General features: G+C 41.0%; 1 protein-coding gene across 1 annotated transcript in view; it reads left to right on the forward strand.

Annotated features, from left to right (window-relative positions):
• Positions 1-4,919: 4,919 nt before the first annotated feature.
• The window catches only part of LOC105472409 (carbonic anhydrase 10), a 544,782-nt gene continuing 529,920 nt past the window's right edge, over positions 4,920-19,781 (forward strand). Inside the window, exon 1 of the mRNA XM_071082941.1 lies at positions 4,920-5,639. Within this exon, the coding sequence (XP_070939042.1) occupies positions 5,579-5,639 (61 nt within the window). The 5' untranslated portion in view covers positions 4,920-5,578. The remainder of the gene's footprint in view (positions 5,640-19,781) is intronic.

Raw genomic sequence — 19,781 nt, forward strand, 5'->3', positions numbered from 1 at the left:
ATTCTTCCTCCAAGGAAATGAGTGTGCACCTTTGTTGAAAATCAACTTAATCAATATATGTCAGTCTATTTTTAGACTCTCTCTGTTGTATTGATTTGTTTATATTGATGCCAGTACTACATTGTCTTGATTACTATAGCTTTACAAGCCTTGAAGTCACATAATTTAAATATTCCAGCTTTGTTTTTCTTTTTCCAAAGTGTTTGGCTATTTTAGTTCCTTAGTATTTTTATATGGATTTTAGAAACAGCTTGACAATTTCTATTTTAAAATTTGCTGGGATTTTTATTGGGATTATGTTGACTCTATAGACCAGTTTGGGGAAAATTGGTATTTTAACAATATTGAGCTTTCTCATTCGTGAACATGGTATATCTTTCCATTTATTTTGGTAATTTTATCTTTTTGGTAGAAGTTAGGGGTAGCTTCATCACTAACTTCTCTTTCCCTCTGGCATCTAAGCAATTAAAAATAGAAACATTTTCTAAATGGGTATGCAACTGTCCTTAAATAGAGCTTGATGTGTTTCAAAATGGCATTTTCCAACTATTCACCCCAAATTCAAAACTAGAAAATCACTTGTAAGGATGGTTGGGTCTACAAAGAAGGCTCTAAATATGCTTTCCTAGCTGCATACATGATTGTGACTGGCCCCAGAAAGCTAAGTACTGCAAAAAAGCAGAGATCTTACTGGCTCTGCTCTTTAAAAGTGGCACAGAAAATAAATATGCATAGGTACACACACTAAAATTGTGAGCTCAGTGTGCCTGAGGGCAGCTTTACCAAGAGAACAGAGAAGTGGGAAAAGTGATAGTTTTCCTTTGTCTTCTAGTACAGTGTGCTTGGCCTCTGATAAATGCACCCTAATGAAAGTCAAACACTTACAAAGTTTACCATCAGATGAGTCATCCCTTCTTCTATGGTGTTGGTACAGGAAGAACCCAAAGGAATTTAATATTATCCTCTCTTGGAAAATGGAAATATAATTCCTTGCTTTCTACAGGACAATTGATATCTCTCACACTTGGGTGGGCTTGGCCAAGACTCTCTTAAATGTGTAAGATACTTGCACTTAATTTGTAGTGCAGAAATGTAGAGGAGTAAGCAAGGAACAAAAGATAAAGGCGGATATAATGTGGAGAGATTCTTTGTAGTTATTTAGATAAACATATAAGCACATTAAAATACGAAAAGGGCTAAGAATATTTTCTAGCTTCATGGACATTTTTTTCCACATGTCTTTGGTTTGTTTTGTGGACTAAAAAAACAACAAAAAGGGGAGGCAGAATTTACTTAAATTTAAAGGCTTCTACTTAATGCATTTTTTTACTGAGTTATTTTCTGTATTAAGATGGTGAATTTCTCAGAAAAACATATAGCAACCTACTCTAGAAATGTGGTAGCCTAGAAATGACTCAAGAATGTATGGCTCTTTCTTCTAGCAATTGCTAGTATGGAATCAATATGTTGGGGACTATTGTGTTCATTGCTGTATTCCAAGTGCCAAAACCAGAACTGACATCTAGCAGGGGCCAAAATTCTGTCATTAGAAATGCTTTTGATTACTTCTGATTCCCAGTTATCTTTTCCTTCTCCCAACTAATGTAGTCGGGTTCTAAATTGCATTGTCTACTATTAAATTTTCATACCACCTTTGATTACCGTCTAGCTGTCATGTGTGTACTTCTGCTCTCTTTAAGTGCAAAATGACCTCCCCAAGATGATATTTTTCATTTTACAGAGCATATAAATATGTGTGACATGATTTCTGGTTTAGACTTTCCAGCTATGGTCTCTACACTACTGATTAGTAGTTGTGGAACCTTGGGTAAAGAACTACCCAGGTATTGTTTTATTGTCAGTAAAATGGAAGTAATAATGACATTTATGTCACGGTCACATTATGATGATTAAATGAGATAATTTATGTAAGGGATTAATAATGCTTCACACATAATCTTCACACATAACAATCAATACACATAATACTTCATACATAACAATCAATACATTCAAATTTGTTTTTTAACTAACAAATATTCTCATATGAGTTGTCTTTTTAAAAACTGAAAGCACTTAGTGGCTTCAAAATGGAATTTTCTTTGGGAATGCTGTAGGTGAGTATGCAGACTGAAAGGGTGGAAATAAAGTATTGTTTTACTAGCATTGGCTCTTAAAGCAGAATATAGAGGGATATATGGTCTGCAGATTTTTTGAAAGCGAGCATAATGTATTTTCAATTACAAAGCCCAAGCATCTTGCCACAGTGTTTGACACATATAAGACACTTAATAGTTGCAGAATTCATTAGTAAATGAGTGGGTGGTGACGTAAAAATTCAGGCACCCTGCTTCTGCTTCCAGAGAGAGCTCTTCTGCCAGCGTTGTTTCCCCACCCAAGCACAGACGGTAGGTCGCTGTCCACGGTTCTGAACTCTCTCCAGGATGGAATCTGCTCACTTTTGTCAGACTACTTTTTTTTCTCCCGCTCTCCAAAAAAAAAAAAAAAAAAGAAAAAAAAAGAAAGAAAGAAAGAAACAAACAAAGAAAGAAAAAATAATAATAATAATTAATAATAGTTCTTCATTCTTCATGCAGTCTACTTTCAAGGCACGGAGACAAACGCCCCCATATGTTTCCCAAATGGGCTAATTCTCACTGTCCGGAATTCTTTTAATGTTCTGAAGTTTCATTCTTTTCCCTGCTGAGCCTGGAAGCTCTCTACATACGAATGCTGGATTTGTTTCATCTGGGCCTAGATTTTTAATGTGTTGACCACCTAGAGTCCTTGGCCTTTGTTTCACAGAACAGATCTCACGGCCATATCTCCTTTAAGAGTAGGCAAGTCGGCCGGCGGTTCCTTTTTCGAATCCCTAGAGTCGGTGGGACTGCGTAGCTCTGGCTCCTGCAGCCGCCCAGCCCAGACAGCTCAGAAAGCTGCTGATCTGCTGTGTGCTCTCTCTTGTTCCTCCGTCTTCTCCCCGCCACTCAGCAAAAAGACCCATCAGACTCCTGGGCAGTTGGAATCCCTTCAAGAATCCCGGGAGCACTGTAATGTAACTCCTTTAGCTCCCACTCCGCACCCTCGGATGCCGCACAGCCTGGGGGCTGGGATCAACACGGGAAGATTCACTAGATTGACTCTGTGCGGATGAACGGCACCCTTTCCTTCCCCTCCTCCATCTCCACTTATCTACCCTTTGTGCAGTTCTTCGACGGAGGTTTATACTGAAATAGCTTCTAAACATCAAAAATTAAAAGTGGATAAAAAATCCCCGCGGGGTATGTGTGTGTTTATGTTTGTTATGTGTGTGTTCATCCGCGTTTGTGCAAAATCTCCTAACGTCACAGTTCCCAATCGGGACAAGCGCGCCGAGAAATCCTGGATCTTCCCAGGGATTCCCTCTACGCTCCCTCCTCTTCGTCAGTCAGTAACCCCAAAGAGGTAGGTTTGAGCTTTCGCAAACCACCACTGCAGCGATGGAAGCAAACAAATCTGTTGAGATTTTGTCTTTCCCCTTTCGTTCCCAGCCCTCTTAGGCAAACAGTCCTGAGCACAGGGTTTTCTTCAATTCTCCTGCATCCACACTGAAACCGGGTGCAAGTCTTTCCTAGGCTATAGACAGCCCGCCTCCCCACGATACCTTCTGCGGACCGGCTGCCCCTGGCCTCGGCCTGGGTGGGCGGGTGGTGCTCGCGCCGCCCCTACCTTCCCCTGGGGCCCTGGAGCGCCGCGCGCTGGGTGTGTGTGTGTGCGCGCGCGCGGGTTTGGTGGGGAAATCTCCTTCAGTGGAAGCTGCTGAGTGTCGTTGGCGGAAAGTATCCTGGAGCCCAGCAAAAGCCTCCAAAGCACTAGAGCTTCCCTAAAGAAAAGCAGAATAAAAGAAAGACAAGAAGGGAACCCCGTTCCTCTAAAGCTCGGGTTTCCAATAGTCCCGAATCCTCCTGGAGTTGGGCGAAGGCGCAGTTGGCAGCAGCTGCTGCTGACACCCGGACTTGGAAAGGCGGTGTTCCCCCCTTTCGCGAGGAGGGAGGCAGGGACTTGCAGGCAAGAGTTGCACCTGGTCTAGGAACCTGCAGAGAAAAGAACTCTGGGGTAAGTAGTGTTCTGGCACTGGACCGGAAAGGGGGAAGGGGTGGGGGGCATGAGAGGGACGAAATGGAGAGGGCAGGCAATAAATTATGCAAAAAAAAAAAAAATCTCCAATATTTCGCAGCGGAGGGAGAGCACAGCACAGCACTCCCAGGATGAGTCCTGCCTGGGTCTCCCGCGCCGAACCCGCAGCACGAAGTTCTTTTTAAGAAGCGAAACTCGAAAATCCTGGAGGGTAACAGAGGCAGCCAGGGCGGTGCGGAGTGCGGAGGCGGCTGCCAGGGACTGGGGCCGAGGCGGCGGCCAAGGTGGCCTGAAGCTGTAACACCCAGCCTCTTCCTCCTCCTCATGGCCGAGCTCAGCCGCACCTCCCCGCCCGGGCCTCCTGCATCCGCCCCCGGATGCCGGGCTGCGGAGGTGACGCTGGGACTCCCGGCGGCGGCGGGGACGCTCACCTGGCCGAGCCTCCTTCTCCTCCTCCTCCTCCCGCCCCCACCTGCCCTCCTCCTCTCTGAGTCGGGAAGCATCGGGATCCGTAGGCGAGGAAATAACGACCCCTGCAGTTGCATTGCGGAAAATCTCGGCAGCGGCGCTAGTTGCGGGCGATGGAAGCCAGGCAACTGGGGGTTCTGGGGAGTCTAGGAAAATAGCAAAGAAGCAGGAAGCGCGCGCGCGACCTGGAGAGTCCGTGGGCCCCCACCTCGCCCCAGTCCCCGGGGCCCAGCCCTTCCCCTTGGCGCCCTGGACGCACGGCCGGAACCCGGCTGAGAGGCGGCAGGCTGCGCGCGGACTTGGGGAGCAGGGAGGGTCGGCGGAAGCTGCCGGCGGCTGGCGGTTTCGGGCAATAATCCCTGCCTCTCTTTCTCTGTGTGTCTGCTGTGTCTGCTCCTTCCCCGCCCCCCGGAAGCAGGAGAAGAACGGCCCCGGAGCGCAGCAGCCACCCTCCGACCATGCCCCGGTGAGGGGGGCGGACTTCGAGGGCAACTTGCCGCGGACTGCCTGGGCTTAGCCAGCGAGCTACGCGCTCCCGGGAGCCCGGAATTGCACGGCGCGGCCCGGCGGGGGGCTATCGTCTATGTCTTCTTGGGGCGCCAGGCGAATCGGGGTCTTGTTTTTGCTGGAAGAGCCCAGTGTTGGTGGCTTCAGGTGGCTGCCGCCGCCGCCGCCGCCGCTAGTGCGGTTTCCGCTGCTGGTGCGAAGAGAAGAGACACGCGAGCGGGGAGACCTCCGAGGCAGCGAGGCATCGGACATGTGTCAGCACATCTGGGGCGCACATCCGTCGAGCCCGAGGGGAGATTTGCCGGAACAATTCAAACTGCGATATTGATCTTGGGGGTGACTGTCCCTGGCCGGCTGTCGGGTGGGAGTGCGAGTGTGCACTCGCTCGGAAGTGTGTGCGCGTGTGTATGTGTGTGTGCCGTGTCGGGCTCCCCCCTGCCCCCCCTGTTTTCCCGTCGAGTGATGCACTTGGAATGAGAATCAGAGGATGGAAATAGTCTGGGAGGTGCTTTTTCTTCTTCAAGCCAATTTCATCGTCTGCATATCAGGTACGGGACGCGCCGAAGTCACTGGCTGATTTGGGTTATGTTGTGATGTTTGGGGTGTATGGGGTTTTATTGTATGTAGCCGCGGGGCGGAGAGGGGGGTGGCGAGACCCTTTCAGTTCTGCGGGTTTGCCGCCTTCAGAATCAAAATCCTTCTCAGTCCAAGGGTGTCTGAATGTGTGTGTGTGGGGGGGGGGGGGGGGGGGCGGGACGGGGAGGGTGGTTAGGATCTGTGTGCAGTCCTGGAAGGGTGAAGGAAAAAGTGGTGGGGGATGAGAAAGAAGAGCCAGATGGGTGTTGATTTTCAACTGCTTTCCTGGCTGAGAACTCTGGCGCCGAAATCCGAGCCTTGGCAACCACCACCCCCATCCCCTGGCTTTCAAAGTTCCCAAACTCGGTGGTTCCTGGCTGGCAAAATGGACGCGGGGCCCTGCCCGGGTATCTAAACACTTTCAAGAGACTGCGGGAGGATGCAGGACTGGAGAGTACCAGCAGGGATCAGATATGTCCTCCATGCCTTCCCCAAACACATCAGGACTGATTGCGATGTTTTGAAACCTGCTGGCACACCCTCCTCTACCCCTCAATTTTCTTTTTAAAGCACTACAGTGTCACAAATACCACTTTACATCATGGTGTTTCTTAATTCCCAGTAGCAAGGATGTGCTGGCTCAGACCTCTCAGTCTACTTGGGCCTGTCTGTGCTTTTAAGAGCAAACGGGATTTCAGGGTGTTGAGGTGAAGGAGGTAGGGCTTGTGGACACCTGTGCCTGAGTGTGTTAGTACGGGTTCTGGTTTTTGAGCAGTGTCTTTGTTGGTGCAGGGAATTGGGGATGGGAGGAAGCTGGGAGGGAAAGGGGAAAGCCCCTGGACCAGCAGTATTCCCCAGTTCCGTGGCTCCTCCCATTGAAGGCACCCACCCCATTTCCCTTCACACCTGCCACTTGAGCACCCAAGGAAAAGCCCATTTGTAGTGCTGCCTTCTGCCTGCATTCCTTCTGCAGAACTGGGGACTCGGCCAACTTCCCATGAAGTCATCAGAAGAGGAGAGCAGGATATTGCCCCTTTGAGCAGCCACATTTAAGCAGCATTGGGGTGGAGAGACATGTTTCCTGCCTCTTCCTTCAACCCTGTCAATCCCCTCCCCTTAAACCAGACCTGATTCTTGATAGGAGAAAACAACCCTAGTTCTGCCCTCACCCTGGACTCTGTTCCAAATCCCAGTCTCGCTTCCAATTTTCTCCTCATAGGGAAGGAATGGGACTCTGTTATCCGAAACCATTCTATGTGGGACTTGGTTATCCTATTAAGAAATTTGTCTCTGTGATACATCAGTGAGATGTGTTGTGTACCTGGCAGACAAGAAAATGTGCCCTGGGGTCACCCCAACTCCTCTAGTGGGACTTCTATTATTCCATTCTGCATCTAGGAGTAAAAATTCTCAAGTGACTTGTAAAGGTTTGTATCAGTCATATGTCCAGATATGAACTGGGTGGCATCTCACAAGGCCATATTTTACATCTTTCTCTTCTACATGTCTATTTCAAACTCTCTCTCGTTCCGGAATATTTGACTAGTTATAAAATAGCCTTTCCTTACTTTTCCCCAGTATCATTAATAATTTTCAAATCAGACAAGCCATCTGAGTACCTTTAAGATTTATAAAGGGTTAACATTGATTAAGGCTCTGGATTTCCTCCAGCATCCTCTTTGTCCCCAGCCCTTACCCTGAGTTTGGCCAGGCAATCACCGAGGGGAACAGGCTGAGAAAGGGTCTGATCTTAGCCTCCAAAAAAAGCATTAGTGGGATACCTGTCACAGCTATATTTGATTTGGTGTATCAGCAACTAAATTATTCAAATGGAAGCATTAGGAGGGGGGTTATTTCCAACCCAGGAGGAGTGCTATGGAGTACATGGCCTTTCACATGTATTTACTAAATAATCATTATTGCTATGTAATGAGAGGATAAAAGTGTAAGCAAAATTGCTAGCTATTAGCTAAACACAGAAAACTAGGTTAGCGTTCCAAATGCCTAGTTAGGATCTGCATTAATTTGCACTTTATGAAGACATTTAGGCAGGGATGCAACATCATATACTCTTTATTTTACACATCCATAAACAACTTTAAAAGGCCATTTCTTCTCCATGGTCAGGATGGCCTCATCCTCCTGTAAGCAGAGCCACTCATTTAATAATGCCCATGTATGTGAGAATTATTATTAGTAATATGATTATGACTCACAATTGCTACAGTTTGGGAGACTCAGACTCCATTCTTTTTCCACCTGGCAGCCTTAGAATGTATAGGAAATGCAATGCACTAAGGTTGAATAATTGTGGCTTTGAGAGAGTTTAGTGGATCTTTCTTTTCTGTCTCCATGATTTGCAGCTTTAATTTACTCATGACTGAGCTCTACTGAAAGGAACATAACCCTGTGATCATAGAATCTGCTAAATCTTAAATTAAAAAAATTTAAAACAAAGCACCTCTTTAGCATCTTGGAATGAATTTTCCTGACCACTAAATGGGTGCTAATCCTTACAGAGTTACCAGACATTGATACTTAAAGCACTGATAGAGTTGGCTCCATTACTGAGAAACACCAGGCTGGAAAAGGCTAGTAGAAGTCTGCAGTCTAAACACTTTACAGAAGGAAAATGTTGGTAGTAGATTTGTCGTATGGAATATATATTGACTGAATTTCATTTGGTGGCATTTGCTTTCAGGAACACACTGGTGCTTTGTAGCTTAGTGTTTTGTTAACAAAAGGTTTCAATACTTCCTCTAACCCACCCTCAAATTTCTCCATGGGCCTATTTGGATATATTGTTTAAAGTACAGACACCTGGGCTTGGCATGTTTGATGGTTCTGCACTAATAATTTGGTTTTGATGAAACTATTGGAAAATGGGACTGTTTGGCCAGGCTTAGCTAGATGCTGGGTCAGTAGCACATATGTCTTTTATTTGCGAGATCACATCAGCTTTGGCTACTTAATGCAACACAGCTAGGCTAAAGGGCATGATTTGGGAGTTCTTCTGGCTTTCCATTAAACTCAGATCTCACTTTGCTGAAAATGTAAGGCATCCAGGGTCTATGAAGAGATCAGAGAGTTAAAGAGAGAGAACCAGAATGATTTTTCTGTGTACTGCAAGAGCACCATTCCCCTCCTACCAAAGCAGCTCAGATCAGCAAGAATGTATGCTTAGCAGCATGAGGAGAGAATTTCCTGGTCAGACAAGAGCTGCCTAATTTAGTTTATACAACGCATCCTACTTCCTCCTTATGTAACTTTACTTCTTTGTCAGTTTATTCATAATAATAACATCAACAACCATTTGAATTATGTGGCATTTTCACACATTTTACATATATTGCACATATTTAATTCATCTATTCTTAGAATTTGTGGGACAATCTTATAGATATAGCAACCAAAGCCCACAGAGCTTCAGCCTAGAGGTTTCACATCCAGGTCTACCTGAGTCAAAATTCAGTATATCATTTACGTTTTGGTTCAAGATTCCTTTCAAATATTTTTATTTAATTTTTTTTATATTGATGTCTCTGAAAGAATAAATTGGGTTAAATGAATGTAAGTCTTAGAGAATTTGGTAGTAAAAGTTTAAGATGATTACAGTTTAGAGCTAGAATTAAGGTAGCATTTGAGTTGTACATTACCCTGTCAATCAAACAGATGAGGCTATTACCCAAATGCCTCTAGCATCTTAGGATCAGCAATCTCTACAAGAAAGGAATATTTCCTACATTGTTTTCCTAATCTTAACATTAAAATGGCATAACTTCAGTTTTCTTATGTGTAGAAAAGAGATAATAGTACACATACCACATGTTTGTTCTATCAACTAAATGAGATATTGTGTCCAATGATTTTCACACAGCACAGTTTCTATCACATAGTAAGCAGGCAATAATGTCATTATTTCCTACAAATCTGATATTGTATAGGCTTAGTTCATGGTGGAGTAGAGCTTTTACCTTTTTCCATATCAACTTGTTTAAAAGCAAAAAGAAAACCATCATCAGCAAGCACATCTATAACATTGAGCACAAATCTTATTTTCCAGGAAGCTTTGGCTAAACAATTATGAAAAGTCTCTTAATTTTCCTTCCCATACAAATGAGACTGGTGGCATTAAGCTTTGGTGCATAGTCATGAGCGTAACCCACTTTATCCCTGTAAGTCCGATATGGAGTTGAGGCTTGGAAAGTTTACTAAACTACCTGGAAACCACGTAGTACTTATTACCCAGGGGATTCACAGAATTTTTCTTTCCATTGCATATTATAATGCAGTATAGACCCAACTTTAAAGTGCCTCAAAAATGGCAAACTACATATGCTTTCAATATGGCTCGAAATAGAATGTCCCCCAATAAAAAGTCCCACCCTTACAATGACTACTTATCTGATGATCTCCTTAGCAATGTGGCTTCTTTAAATCCAGTTTCCCATGTGATGTCATATAGCCCAGTTACTGACAGATAACCACCATCATAGATAAAACTCTCCAGATAGTGAGTCAAGAAAGTCTTTTGGAGTTGTATAAAATCTCAAGGGCAAAAATAAATGTCAATGTGGACTGCCAGTCCCTTGGCTGGGGAGAGGGGTTTGAGTACCAGTCCAAGTCAGTAACTAACATCTCAATTTATCACCGTAATTAAGCATTATATACTTGGGCCTAAGGGTTAGGTCAAAAAGAGATCCAAGTATCATAAATGTGTATGATAGCAAGTCATTATAGAAAGAATATGGAAATCAGAAGACTTTTCCTTCAATACAACTCCACCTTCATTACCTTTATAACTTTGGGCAGTTTTCTTGACCTCTCAGAATCTCAGTCCTCATCCATAAAATCAAAATTATATTTGCTTTGCCTATTTCAAAGCATTGCTGAGGGAAACTTCAGAGAGTTATTCTTGAATAAACATGTTTTGCATTATGCAAGTGTAAAGCATCTGTTTTACACTATATATGCTTTACACTATATATGATCCATACTTAAGATACAGTTATAGAAGCAAAGTTGAGATACATACACACAGTTTATAATGATATAATGTAATATGAGTAATGTTTATTTGTTAAGATATTATTATAAATGCAATGTTGTAATGCTAAAATGCATTGTGATATAAACGAATAATGTCTAATTGTTTAATAATTGGCATAAATTATATAGAAGGGAGAAGTCTAGACATGAAAGAAAAGGAGATTGATTTTGGAGATTTTGATGAAAGAGACAGAGGGGACCTCATCATCAAAAAGGAGGAATAGAAACGAGGATGTACGCTAAAGAATGTCCCAGCTGAAATGAAAGATTCACTTTGGGAGATACTGGAAAGTTGGGATGAGCCCACTTAGGGAGCTATTGAATTGAGAGAATATGAAGTATCCTAGTATGGTTATTCACTTTGTGACTTTTGTTTTTTTATTACGGATCTTTGCATCAATTCAATGGATTCTTGGTTAAAATTCATTTGAAATTCTGACATTTCTTTGGATTTTAAATTTCTGTTGCATGTCTACAACTAACACTGTACTTTACAGAGTTTGTAGCCTGTTTAAGATTGTAGACAGTTGAGTTGGAGTTCTTCTGTAGGGGGTGAACTGGAGGGGACTGGAGGTAGGGTCTCAGCTTGCTCATCTGTAAAACAGATACTTACCTCTCAAGGTTGTTGTTCCTACAAGGTAATTATAAGGATAATAAAACACCATTTGTGAAATGGCTAATGTGGTATCTGGAATACAGTAGCCATTAGCCAATACATATCATATGAGAGCAAGCCTGGGTTTTAGAGCAGATAGGCAGACATGTGAATTCTAACTTTGGGATTCACTCTCTGTGTGGTCTTGGATAAGTAATTTAAGTTCTGTGTGCCTTAAGTCCTCATCTGTAAAATGTGAGATATAGAAAATGTACAAAAGAATCTGCCATACTGCCTGATGTGTTATTAATCATTCAGTAAATTGAAGTTGCTCCCATAAAATTATCATCATCATCATCATTGACATCAATAATAATACTTGTTGACACTTTGGATCAGTTTTTCTAAATGCCAATTAATTATTTAATCATTTATTCTATGTTCAACAAAAATGTATCGACAGCAAACTGTATGCCAGGCACTGGAATCACAGAAATGAACAATACTTGGTCCTTAGTATTTAACAAGAGAGTACATGCTGTAAAATAGAAGTGTGTATAAAGTATAATAGAAATATAAAGGAAGAGCAATTAACTCTGTTGTGGGTAGATACAAGTGGGGAAGGGAAAAGATTTATAGAAAACATATGAGCTAGACCTAGAAGAATACATGAGATTTCAACAGAACATGGAGAAAGAAGACATATCATGTGGCAAGAATAGTATGTTCATAGACAAGAAGGCATTTAAAAAACAAAATATCAAAGTATGGTGGATTGGGCATATGGAGTGGATGGGTTGGAATAAATGACTGGATATAGGGGTTACAAAAATAACCTTAGGCCAGTGCGAAGGAGATTGTAAGCCACGATAAGAAGCTTAGACCTTACCTTTTACTTATGAGGAGCTAGCTAATGGGGAGCTAAGGAAAATGACATAATTGGGTTTGTGTGCAACTTAATATTTTTACTTTGATTGTAATAAGATATTACTTAGAAACTCAACTCCTTGTCTTCTTTTCCTGTCAACATTTATTCTTGATCACAAAACCCATTAAAAAAATCCTGGCCTGATAGATCAATTAGGCCATTATGGGACATTCTAAGTGATAGACTTTTTTAAAAATTCATTTTTATAAATCTCTTGTGGCTCTCATTTATCCTGATCTTTGAGATTTGGTATTTTCAGGTTAAGCAAATACAAATGTCTTCAATTTTGTACTTGAAGAATAATAACAATGTCTTTAGCATTAGATGAAGGCTAAGATAAATGAATCATCTGTACATGCATTGGTGTCATGAAGATTAATTGTGGGCTAAGCAATAGATACACTATTTGACATAAAACAGATGCTTGAAGCACTACAAAGCATTGTGTAGCAGTTTTATCTTATTACATTCTGTTCAACTCTTACTTCCAATAGAGTACATATTCACTTAACAGAATATACCCCTGGTTAACTAAATGATATATCCAATTTACCCACTCTATGGTTCAGTTAGTATAGAATGAGTGTAGAGACCTAAATTGAAATGGTTTTCTTTGTCCCCTTAATCATTCAACATTTATTGAGGGCACACTGTACATCAGGTACTCAGAATCCAACCAGAATAAGTAAGACAGTGACCTTTTCCTCCAAAAATTCTTCATCTAGTAAGAGACTGGTTTTTTAAATATTGGTAGTCACAGCAGAATGTGATAGGCATTGTAATAAAAAGAGGTATAGAAAGTGTTTGAGGAGAAGAGAGCAGGGACATCTGACTCATCCTGAAAGTAGGAGGGGTAGAGAAGGAGAGTAAGTAGTGTTAGTAGAGGATGCTTAGGGTGAGTCTCCAAGGATGTTAAAGAGTTGTTGTGGAAGATTTTGGCTAATTAACCAAGAGGGATGTGATGAGAGATGGATGAACATATGAAACAGCATTTGCAAAGGAAGGGAGATTAGATAGGACATAGGACACGATTAATTCAGGGGACGGTCAAAAAGTCAACATGGCCACAACTAACGAGTGTAGTGTGATGGAAGAGGTTGAGACGGAAGAGTATATAAGGTATGTAATTTCAATAACAGTAATCCCTTGCATATAATATTGTCAGTAAGAATCACCTAGTGCCCCTCTATGCAAGGAAGGCATCTTTTAAAGGCCCAAGGAAGTATGCAGTTTGCATCCTTCATTAGGAAGAGACCAGTCAGTATTAAAGCTTTGGCTCTTGTCCCGCTATGCTCCACTTGGCCCAGATCATTTTCAGTGTTGTCCATGGTTCCAGATGGCTTCCCAGAAGCTTTGGAGTAATCCAGATATAGATTACAGAGTTTATATCATCTCTTTACTTAGTTTATTGCCATATATTTACACCCTGGGAAAAAAAAGCCAGGACCCTACTGACTGATTGTGAATTTTACAGTATGTCTATTATCATCTTACTCATTGATTAGTGAAGGTTTTCTGTAACTTTTTTGCAGTTTTTATTTCATGTAACCTTAAACAGAACTTTAAAGGATTTCCAGCAGTGAGGGGTTGGGGTGGGAAGGTTTGGGTGATGAGAAATGATCTAGGATCACTTTTATAACAAAGCCACAATTGCTGTTTATTAGCAAGATTGGGCTGGTAACGGGATAGCCAGTGTGGGGTTTGATTACATTTGCATTAGGGGGCCATCAGCATGGCAGTGGAGAGATTATCAATGGTTATGAAGGAGACAGCATACAAATGCCTTTGCCTGCTGATCTGGGAGAGGTGGTACTTTCGTCACAGTAAATGAAGAATTAATCTTTAACTTTGTCCAATACTTCATGCCTGGTGGCTGAAGGGGCTGTCAGTAGGAAATGAGGCCTGTGACTTTCAGGTGAGTTTTCCAGAGCCAAGTCTTGCTGGCTTTGCAACACATTTGGCAGCAATGCCAGAGTTGGAATAAACACATTTACTGAAGGATGTGAGTCAACATATTCTCTTTCTGCTCCCCTCTCTCTCACTACACACACAGCTACCTTTTACCCTCAAGGAAAACAATTCTGATAGCTGCAATTATTGAGGGAGCATAGGCCTGTCCTCCAACACAAGGTTAGAATAATAATAAATACCTCAGAGGATTCTTGAAATAAACAGTAAAGTAATATATATGGAAGATTTTTTTCCCCGTGTTTAATATATTTGTTAATTTATTCCACAAATGCTAACGAATGCCTCCTATGAGGTGGGCACTGGGCCAGGCATAAGATACAATGTAGCAAACAAAACAGCAATGGTCTTTGCCCTATAGAATGTGTATATAGTGAGACACAAATGTGTGTGTGTGTGTTTCCCATTACCCAACCCAGTGCCTGGCATTTAGAAAATGCTCAATAATGAATGACTGAATTAATACATAAATGAATAACAAGGAGCGATTGAGAGTGGCTTTTCCACATTCAGGAGAGACTGGGGGACAAGATCTGAGGCCATGAGGGAGGGGAGATGAAGATGACACCTCTTTCAGCTGTTGTCTTGCTTCTACTGCATGTAGGTTTTTGAGTGTGCAGAGTCACAGAGAATGGGAACCTTCCCAATGAGCAATATGTTTGATAGTTTTCTAGTCCCTGCTCTGACTCATATTTCCATTTGACAAATCATCCTTATTTGGGGCACCTTATAGTTGTTTAAAATGTATTTTGGCTCTTTCTGTATTTATGACACCATACCAAAGGTTTAAACTAGGACAATTAAAGATCGGTGAATACACTGTCATTCTTTTCTCCATGTCATCTCTGTTCCTTCTTGAGGAGATTGCTTAGAACATGTATGGTATTTCTTACCAAGTTCCTACTTGGGAGGAAACAACACTTTAGAAAGCTCACTGTTCCCTAGTTAGTGTTGAACTAGAGTGCTTGAGGGAGAAGAGCCTACCCCACTTTTTAGTCTTGATGCAGAGCAATACAGGAAATTACTGTGGTCTCTATGGTGTTTTCAGTCTTGTGTCAGAAAACATTACTTCCCCTCTGGCCTTCTGTAACAGAATTGTGGTGTAGTTGACTAGTTCTTACCAGAGAAGAGCTGACAGCCAAGGAATTGAAAGAACGGAGTGGATTTGCTGTCCTTGGCCGTGAATTCACCCTGTAATCACCTGGTTAATCTTTACAACTGTGAGATTGGTCAATTGGATAATGTTGTTGTTTGCTTGTAATCTTAATTACAGAAAAAAATAAAAAGGGGTTATAGAAAAAAAAGGGGCCCTATTGTTAATTTCTCAGTGGATGTTTGGGGATTTTAAAGTGAGACATTGGTGAGTATCAGGTTTCTATTGTATGACCTGGGTGTGAATAGAAATATGTACTTGATGTCTAAGTCTTATAATGCACCATAATGATACTGGCTCTAAGTTACAGTGATTCAAAACCCTGTAGAGTGGAATACAAAGTAGTGAAGTCATTATGTTTTATTTCTGTAACAAGTTTCATTCCTGTTTTTCCACTATGGTGTAGATCTTTGTGGCCTTTTAGTTTTAGTTTTGTTTTAGCACCAAGTTTTATTGGCTGAATGAAAGCCATGTGCTATTTTAACTGTATAAGTTAGTGAAGGCTTTTTTTTTTTTTTTTTTTTTTTAAATCTGCTTTCAGAACTGCTGAAATTAGAGCTTGACTAAGCCAGGTAAAGGCATATAATGTGCCACATCCAAAGTAAGACAAGTTGAACAACTTAATGAATGAGAGTTGTGTTTATGCCTTGGTTGTTTAGGCCAATCATGTATTGTTTTTTTTTTTTTTTTTTGAGACGGAGTCTCGCTCTGTCGCCCAGGCTGGAGTGCAGTGGCCGGATCTCAGCTCACTGCAAGCTCCGCCTCCCGGGTTCACGCCGTTCTCCTGCCTCAGCCTCCCGAGTAGCTGGGACTACAGGCGCCCAGCACGTTGCCTGGCTAGTTTTTTGTATTTTTTTTTAGTAGAGACGGGGTTTCAACCTGTTAGCCAGGATGGTCTCGATCTCCTGACCTCGTGATCCACCCATCTCGGCCTCACAAAATGCTGGGACTACAGGCTTGAGCCACCGCGCCCAATCATGTATTCAATTGAGATGTTCTTTCTTGACCAGTGCTCCTCGCAAGACAGGGACTGTATATGCAAAGTGTTTTAGTGTCACAGACATGAGTGAAGCCAGGAATCAATGAGTGTATTTTATGCCAAATATGATACAATATTAGAAAAAAAAATTTAGGAAAAAAATTATTCCCCATAGACCAAATTTTTGTTTACTAAATTTTGAAACAGTAACTTTTCCAATTTGTACTTTAAAAAGAAACTTTGTATCTTAAATATTTTCCCATTTTGCTTCCTAGTTGTGTCAGTTCAGGATATCCTGAACCCTGACACATATACTCTGCAATCTCAGTGACATAACACAATGGAGGCTTACTTCTTATTTGCATTAATTGTCCAATAGATGTCAATGTATGTGTGTGGGCATGTAGGTACTTGGTGAGAGGAAAGAGATACAAGAAAAAAAATTATGTCATTAGTAGTGACTTGGAGTCTCAAGGTTGATGGGGGCTCTGCTACCTCCTGTGGTTTCCAAAGTTTTCCTGGGCATCGATATCACCAGATGGGGAAAAAAATGTGTAGAGGAAGACCACGGGAGGGGTTTTTGTGGGCCAAGAAGGAAAGCTGTGGGCATCCTTTCTGGTCAGTCACATTACCACATCTTATTTTTATTTTTGTTTTTTTACCATGGGGTTTCACCATGTTGGTCAGACTGGTCTCAAACTCCCAACCTCAAGTGATCCTCCTGCCTCCGCCTCCCAAAGTGCTGGGATTACAGGCATGAGCCAAAGTGCCCAACCAGCCACATCTTATTTATTTATTTTATTATACTTTAATTTCTAAGGTACATGTGCACAACATGCAGGTTTGTTACATTTGTATACATGTACCATGTTGATGTGCTGCACCCATTAACATCTTATTTTAAAGCACTTGGAGAGTTGTAGGCTAGCCTTGTAGCCAGGAGCAAAGGGAAAATGGTTTGTGAACAATTAGCTAGTATCTGCTACTTTAATATGCATTTTTTTCTTATATTTCCAGAGTAGTTTATTCATCTAAAATCGCATTATGTATATTTAACTTTTCCCTTGTTTTTAAGCATATATGTTGTTTCTAGTTTATGACATTTTTTGGCATTTGTTTTTATCCAAGTAGATATTTATTGAATTATTTTTTAAAAATAATCTCAATATTGTGATTATTGGGTCAAAGAGTATGAAGTTCCTTATCATTTTACTGTATTATATCCAAAAGTAAAGTATAACCTGTTTATGAGGCTCTAGTAATGTGCTTGAATTCCTTGAGAGAGTAAGCAAGTATATAGAATAGTGACTAATCTTTCAAAGATCCTTTCAGCAATGGTTTACCTCAAAATCTATTAAACAAACCTAAATAGCTATGGGATTCAAGATGTTATTTTGCATAACAAGTTAGATCAGAGACAGGAAACCGTGGTTAAGAATAAACAAATACCTTTTCTAGGTCTAGAATTTTAAACCTTCTTAAGTATTGTTCCTGGAGGACATTTTTATACATTATAGGAAAGCTAGAATTAGGTGATTTGCTAAAGAGATGACTAGGATGGAAGTTAGGACATGTTGTGTTTAGCATTAGTTTTGCCACTGCTACTTCTGTAGCATAGAGGAATTAATTCTACTATTCTGAGGCCAGTTTTCTCCTTTTAAACAAGTTAAGCATATTGGAGTAAGTAGTTTCTAGGTCCCTTTCCAACTTGGGAACTTTAGTATGTTAACAGACTTTTACAGAAAGTTGTTCAAATTTGCTATTCATGCTAAACTTACCCAGTCTTTGAAATGTTGAGGCAACAAGATGAAAATATGGGAAAATCTTTCACGACTTGAGTGAACAGAAAAGTGGCAAATGACTTTCTAGATGGGCAATCATAAGATAAGACATTATGAGAAAAATAACCCAAATAATATTTGTTGAAGATTACCTTGTCACCCTCTAGTGCAACACTGGGAAAGGGTCTAGGGGTCATCATTGACTGCTACAGATTTATTGAAGAGCATTCATTGAAAACATTATACATTGTTTTACTATGTAACCTCAACTCTGCTGTTTCTTATTGTGTGACTTTAGGAAGTTATTTAACATCTCTAACTAAGTGTCAGTATCCTCATTTGTAAACTGGACGTAATAACACCTATCTTTGGAGTTAAGCGGGCTTGAAATAAAAAAATGCGGAGCCTGGTGTTTGGCATGTAGAATGCACTTGATAAATGGTGGCTTTTGCTTTCGTTATGGCTGAAGCTAAAATAATAAAAGACACATGGAGCAAAATTAGGAAGGAATTTGGCAATATCATGTAAAACATGGCGATTAAATGAGCCAATGCATGTGAAAATGTTTAGCACAATGTCTGCACATAGCACATAATCAGTTAAGGCTGGTTGCATCTGATTCACTAGGGGAAACTAGAATGTTTGGGGAATATTTTAAAGGTAATAAAAAGGGAGATAATGATGTCTTTTCATAGCATCATCTTCAGAGACAGTTTACTGGGTCTGGCCCATATGTTCCTTTAATAATTTTTTAAAAATTAAGAAATTAATGCTACCTATTTTTAGTTTACAACTGCACTTTAAATTTATCAAAACCTCTCATGTAGACATGTGGTCTCATGTAATCCAATAAATATTCGGCCTTGACAGTAGTGGCATAAATAGAATCCTGGCTCAGGAATTTGCTGCTTATTTTTTCCCACTTAATACATTAGTAAATTCTAGGTCATTTGCCAGAGCAGTAAAGAAGTGAGGTATTATTATGGTCTAATCCATTTATGATAAAAGAGATACTATTTACCCTGCAATTTTTGAAACTGTCACTCATTTTTACTGAAATTTGGCTTCTCTATTTCCTTTTCATTGCTCAGTTTTACCTGCTTCCCCAAGCACTAATTTGTGTTTATGATAACCTTACCCATGTTTTTTTCAACCTATTTGCAACATGAAAACATAGCTTTGATTTGTGTTTCATATTCACTTGACAGAAGGATTTTTTTAAATGATAATTAAATGCTGAGCTATTCCTGGGATTGCGGTATGGTTCCTTTTCAAATATATCTGATCTGAGCATTTCAGCAAAAGGCATGAAAGGAAAACCAACAAGAAATAGGACAGATGATAAATACTGTATTGATGTTAAGTAAAGACAAGCAAACTGTGACCTGAGTATGTCTGTCTCTAGGGAGCCTGCTTTAGAGCTTTTCCCAGTGTTTGTTTTTTTTGTGGGATTTTTTTCCTCCAATCTCGTTGGTAGAGGCTGGATTACAACTGAGAATGCAGAGATTAATGGCCTGCTGTGACTAATCCACTAAACCTCTACTCCTGTTTCTCTTAAATTGATTGTACTTAGAGAAGCTGAGTATAGACCCACCCCAGCTAGCCTGATTTTAGGTCCCAGGGATTTAATGAGATCCAGTTGCTTTAGGTACATGGAACCT

The sequence above is a fragment of the Macaca nemestrina genome, chromosome 17 (genome assembly GCF_043159975.1).
Source record: "Macaca nemestrina isolate mMacNem1 chromosome 17, mMacNem.hap1, whole genome shotgun sequence".
Classification (NCBI taxonomy): domain Eukaryota; kingdom Metazoa; phylum Chordata; class Mammalia; order Primates; family Cercopithecidae; genus Macaca; species Macaca nemestrina.